The sequence below is a fragment of the Sinocyclocheilus anshuiensis genome, unplaced genomic scaffold (genome assembly GCF_001515605.1).
Source record: "Sinocyclocheilus anshuiensis isolate Anshui unplaced genomic scaffold, SAMN03320099.WGS_v1.1 scaffold737, whole genome shotgun sequence".
In the NCBI taxonomy this organism is placed as follows: Eukaryota; Metazoa; Chordata; class Actinopteri; order Cypriniformes; family Cyprinidae; genus Sinocyclocheilus; species Sinocyclocheilus anshuiensis.
Genome location: NW_015540908.1, coordinates 358,674 through 362,849, shown reverse-complemented (window position 1 = coordinate 362,849; position 4,176 = coordinate 358,674). Strand labels below are relative to the sequence as shown.

The window sequence follows — 4,176 nt, the reverse complement described above, 5'->3', positions numbered from 1 at the left end:
TAAACCCTATCGGATAAGCATGTTATAAACTTCTGAAACATTGGTCTTTCATATTTTAGAGCAGTCACTGCAAATTATGAAAGAACTCAATTAAATATGTATGTGGGAGTGTTTGTGAAAAAAATCAGATGTATCCCCCTTTGTAATCCTTAACATTTTCATAAGTAACTGTAATTTAATTACATATTTTTTCTTAGTAATTGTAACTAATTACAATTACTTTTATTTTGTAATTAAATTACGTAATTCCGTTACATGTAACTAGTTACTCCCCAACACTGCTGATAATAGAATCAGTGAAGAAATCTCACTAGTTGACTTTTGGATCCCACCATAATAAATGATGAAAAACCCACTGATATCATGAATTCTTTATAATCAGCGTACACTGATGAGACGCGGGTCTATTCTGGCATTAGGACAGCAATGTAAAAAAGGCAGACACATAAAATAACGTGCCAACTTAAAGGGATAGTACACCAAAAATGAAAACTCTGTCATCATTTACTCTCCTCAACCGGTTGACGGTAGCCATTGACTTCCATATAGCACTGCATGATAAATCGCGATAAATTGCAATCGATATTAGGCAAAAGCTGCGATATTCATGCGCGCATCTTGTCAGTGAAGCAGGGTTCTGTGATCAGTAGTAAATCTCCATCCAAAGACAAGATTTAACTGCTTTCATTGATTCAACGTGACTAATAAACACAGGACTATCTAAATTTTTCTTATTATAATAAAGTATATAATAATGCAGTGCCTTTATCATACTATGAAATATGTTGCGTGCCTTATTCTGTGTATGAAGCCGCATCATCTCACAGAAGGATTTATTTCGAACACTCGACTGACGTTATGAAGTGAGTTTGGAGTAAAAACATGTTATTAAATGTGGTATTTTCATGTGCTTTCAGATGGAGCAGCATTCACTACACAGAGCCGTAGTTCTACACAAACGGCTGTCATAATCGCAGCGCGATTTCATAATATCGATGTATAGTATCGATGATATCATCTGCGATTTTTTTGCGTAGCTTGTCAGTGAACTACGGATCTGTGGAGTAAATGCCGCTCCATCTGAAAGCACGTGATTGAGATTTACTACTAATCACAGAACCGGCTTTACTGACAAGGATACGCATGATAATCGCATGCGATTTATCGCGCAGCCCTAAAACATGTTATTAAATGTGGTATTTTCATGTGCTTTCAGATGGAGCAGCATTCACTACACAGAGCCGTAGTTCTACACAAACGGCTGTCATAATCGCAGCGCGATTTCATAATATCGATGTATAGTATCGATGATATCATCTGCGATTTTTTTGCGTAGCTTGTCAGTGAACTACGGATCTGTGGAGTAAATGCCGCTCCATCTGAAAGCACGTGATTGAGATTTACTACTAATCACAGAACCGGCTTTACTGACAAGGATACGCATGATAATCGCATGCGATTTATCGCGCAGCCCTACTTCCATAGTATTTTTTTCCATACTATGGAAGTCAATGGCTACCGTCAATTGTTTGGCTACTAACATTCTTCAAAACATCTTCTTTTTTGCGTAACATAAGAAAGAAACTCGTACAGGTTTGGAACCACTTGAGGGTGAGTAAATGATTTTTGGGCGAACTGTGCCTTTAAGGAGGACGGTAAGGAAAGATATTGTTCAGTCTCTCTACATCTAGGCTCTTTTCTCTCTCTCTGCAGTCATACTGTTTGTTGGTAACCATGAGGGATTGACCGCAGGCGTGCGAACAGCTCCTGACCTTTAACCTGTCGCCGTTTTAATCACGCTTCGCTCTTCCCTTCCTCTTTCTCCTGCCGCTCTCGGCCGCTGCCGGTTTCTCGTCCGTCTTGCCGGCGTTTCCGTTACTGGAGGCCAGGGCTCCGTAAAAGGCTCCGTTATGAAGGGCTTTGCCGGGTTTGGCCGCGGTCTCGCGGCGGGGCTGGCGGCGATACGTCTGATAATAGAAATTCCCAAAGAGGATGATGAAGGTGAGGGCGTATCCGATCAGACACCAGTGCATCCACTTAGGGAACGGGCAGTCGGAGTACAGCGACAGAGCCGTGTGGCCGATGGTGACGTGAAACTGGACCTGCGGAAGAAAATATAACATAACTGATCAGCTCTCAGAGGTTGAGCTGGAAAAACGAAACTTATTCAACATACACTACCATTAAACATTTTGGGGACGGTATGTTTTTAATGCTCATCTATGCTGCATTTATTTGATCAAAAATACAGTAAAAACAATAACAGTAAAATCGTGAATTATTATTACAATGTATGTTTTCTATGTGAATATCTGTTAAACTGTAATGTATTCCTGTGATGCGCAGCTGTATTTTCAGCATCATTACTCCAGTCTTCAGTGTCACATGATCTTCAGAAATCATTCTAATATGCTGGTTTGCTGCTCAAGAAACATTTCTGATTATTATCAATGTTGAAAACAGTTGTGCTGCACAATATTTTTGTGCAAATTGTCATACATTTTTTTATTTCAGGATTCTTTAATGAATAGAAAGTTCAGCGTGTATTTGAAAACTATATTTTTTGTAACATTATAAATGTCTTTATTATAATTTTTGGTAAATGTAATCCATCCGTGCTGAATAAAAGTATTAATTTCTTTAAAAAAAATCTTAATCTTCCGCAAATTTTTGAATGGTAGAGTATGTAAAAGTAAATATTAGTTCTGAATGAATGATTAGTAACAAGTCAAATATAATAAAGCTACTAAGGTTAAATTTAATTATTATTTCTTATGTTTAAACTGTTATTCTGCATAAATGTTTTTGGGAAAACTGAATTGTTGCATAAAATTATTTACAGTATGATGGTAATGACAGCAGCATTGAAGACAGCAGTTTTTTTTAAATTACAAATTGTATGCATACTCTAAATACCAAATAAATGGAAAATATGTATTTTATCTTGTGCAAAGACAACACATTTTATAAAACACTTTTTACAAATTTTTACAAAAGTACAAGTTATCTGGTTGGCAGAAAATCAAAAAATAGAGAAATTCTGGAAATTGATAAAGTAGACATTTTGATATAATTGATATAGTATAATTGATATAATACTTTAAAATAAAATGTTACTATAATCTGTACTTTAATAAAACCGGAATCATATTTATTTCTAAAGTTCCCCTATCTGCAGAATCACGCTTAAATTCCACATCGTTCTCAAATTTGCCGTGTTTTTTTTTCTCACAAATGCTTGTGAAATGTCAGCATTTACCATTTGGATGATGGTCAGATACTTCTTCCACCACAGATATTTCTGTATTTTTGGACCGAATGCGGCCAGCCCATAATACAAGTACATCAGGACATGGATGGCTGCATTCATATGAGCCCCGAAGAACGCTGAGGAAGAGAGACATACACATGTACAGTATGTTTTTGTAACAGTCTGAAGGGGAGTATGACAGAATGATCATTTTTTCCATTCCTGTGTACGGTGCTTATGTGTTTGATACTTACACTGTCCACCGGCGACCCATTTGATGCCGATCCACCACAGAGTGAACATGGTGCAGTGGTGATAGACGTGCAGGAAGCTGATTTGGCTGAACTTCTTGCGTAAGATGAAGAACACAGTGTCGAGGTCCTCCACACCTTTAGAAATAAAGTACCACCACAGAGCTGCTGCCACCTGCCAATACAAGAGGAGAAGAGACGTCAGGAACTGCAGCGTTTATAAAAGTCTCTTTATTCCAGTGTGTTTTAGACTAACTTTTAGAGTCTTTAGAAAAAACACTGAAAGAAATTATACGTTTAGACCTCTGAACTTAGATACTTTAAACTTTTTTTAAATTATTACAACCAAATGTATTAGTTTTTCTAAAAAAAAAAAAATACATTGGTTCAAAACCTACATTTTAATTGAATATTAATAAAAAAATTCTAGTAGATTTTACATTTTACAGAATTCCATTAATTAAAAGCAAAGAAATCAAGTTAGAAGAGAAACACAATTTTGTTGTGTAGATCACAAATAATTTGATTAATCAGACAATAAATCAGTAAATCAGACAATCTGTGTTTTCCCATTTTTTTAGACCCAAGCCATAATGTCACTTAATGTAGGTCAAGATTATATATGTGTGTGTGTGTATATATATATATATATATATATATATACACACACACACA

General features: G+C 36.1%; 1 protein-coding gene across 1 annotated transcript; it reads right to left on the bottom strand.

Moving 5' to 3' along the window:
- Window positions 1-1,579: 1,579 nt before the first annotated feature.
- On the bottom strand, window positions 1,580-4,093 carry LOC107689169 (elongation of very long chain fatty acids protein 4-like). The gene is made up of 4 exons (XM_016487092.1): window positions 4,085-4,093; window positions 3,505-3,676; window positions 3,260-3,387; window positions 1,580-2,102 (listed from the first exon to the last, which is right to left on the bottom strand). The coding sequence occupies exons 1-4, from the start codon at window positions 4,091-4,093 to the stop codon at window positions 1,791-1,793; spliced, it is 621 nt and encodes a 206-aa protein (XP_016342578.1). The 3' UTR covers window positions 1,580-1,790.
- Between the last annotated feature and the right edge of the window lie 83 nt (window positions 4,094-4,176).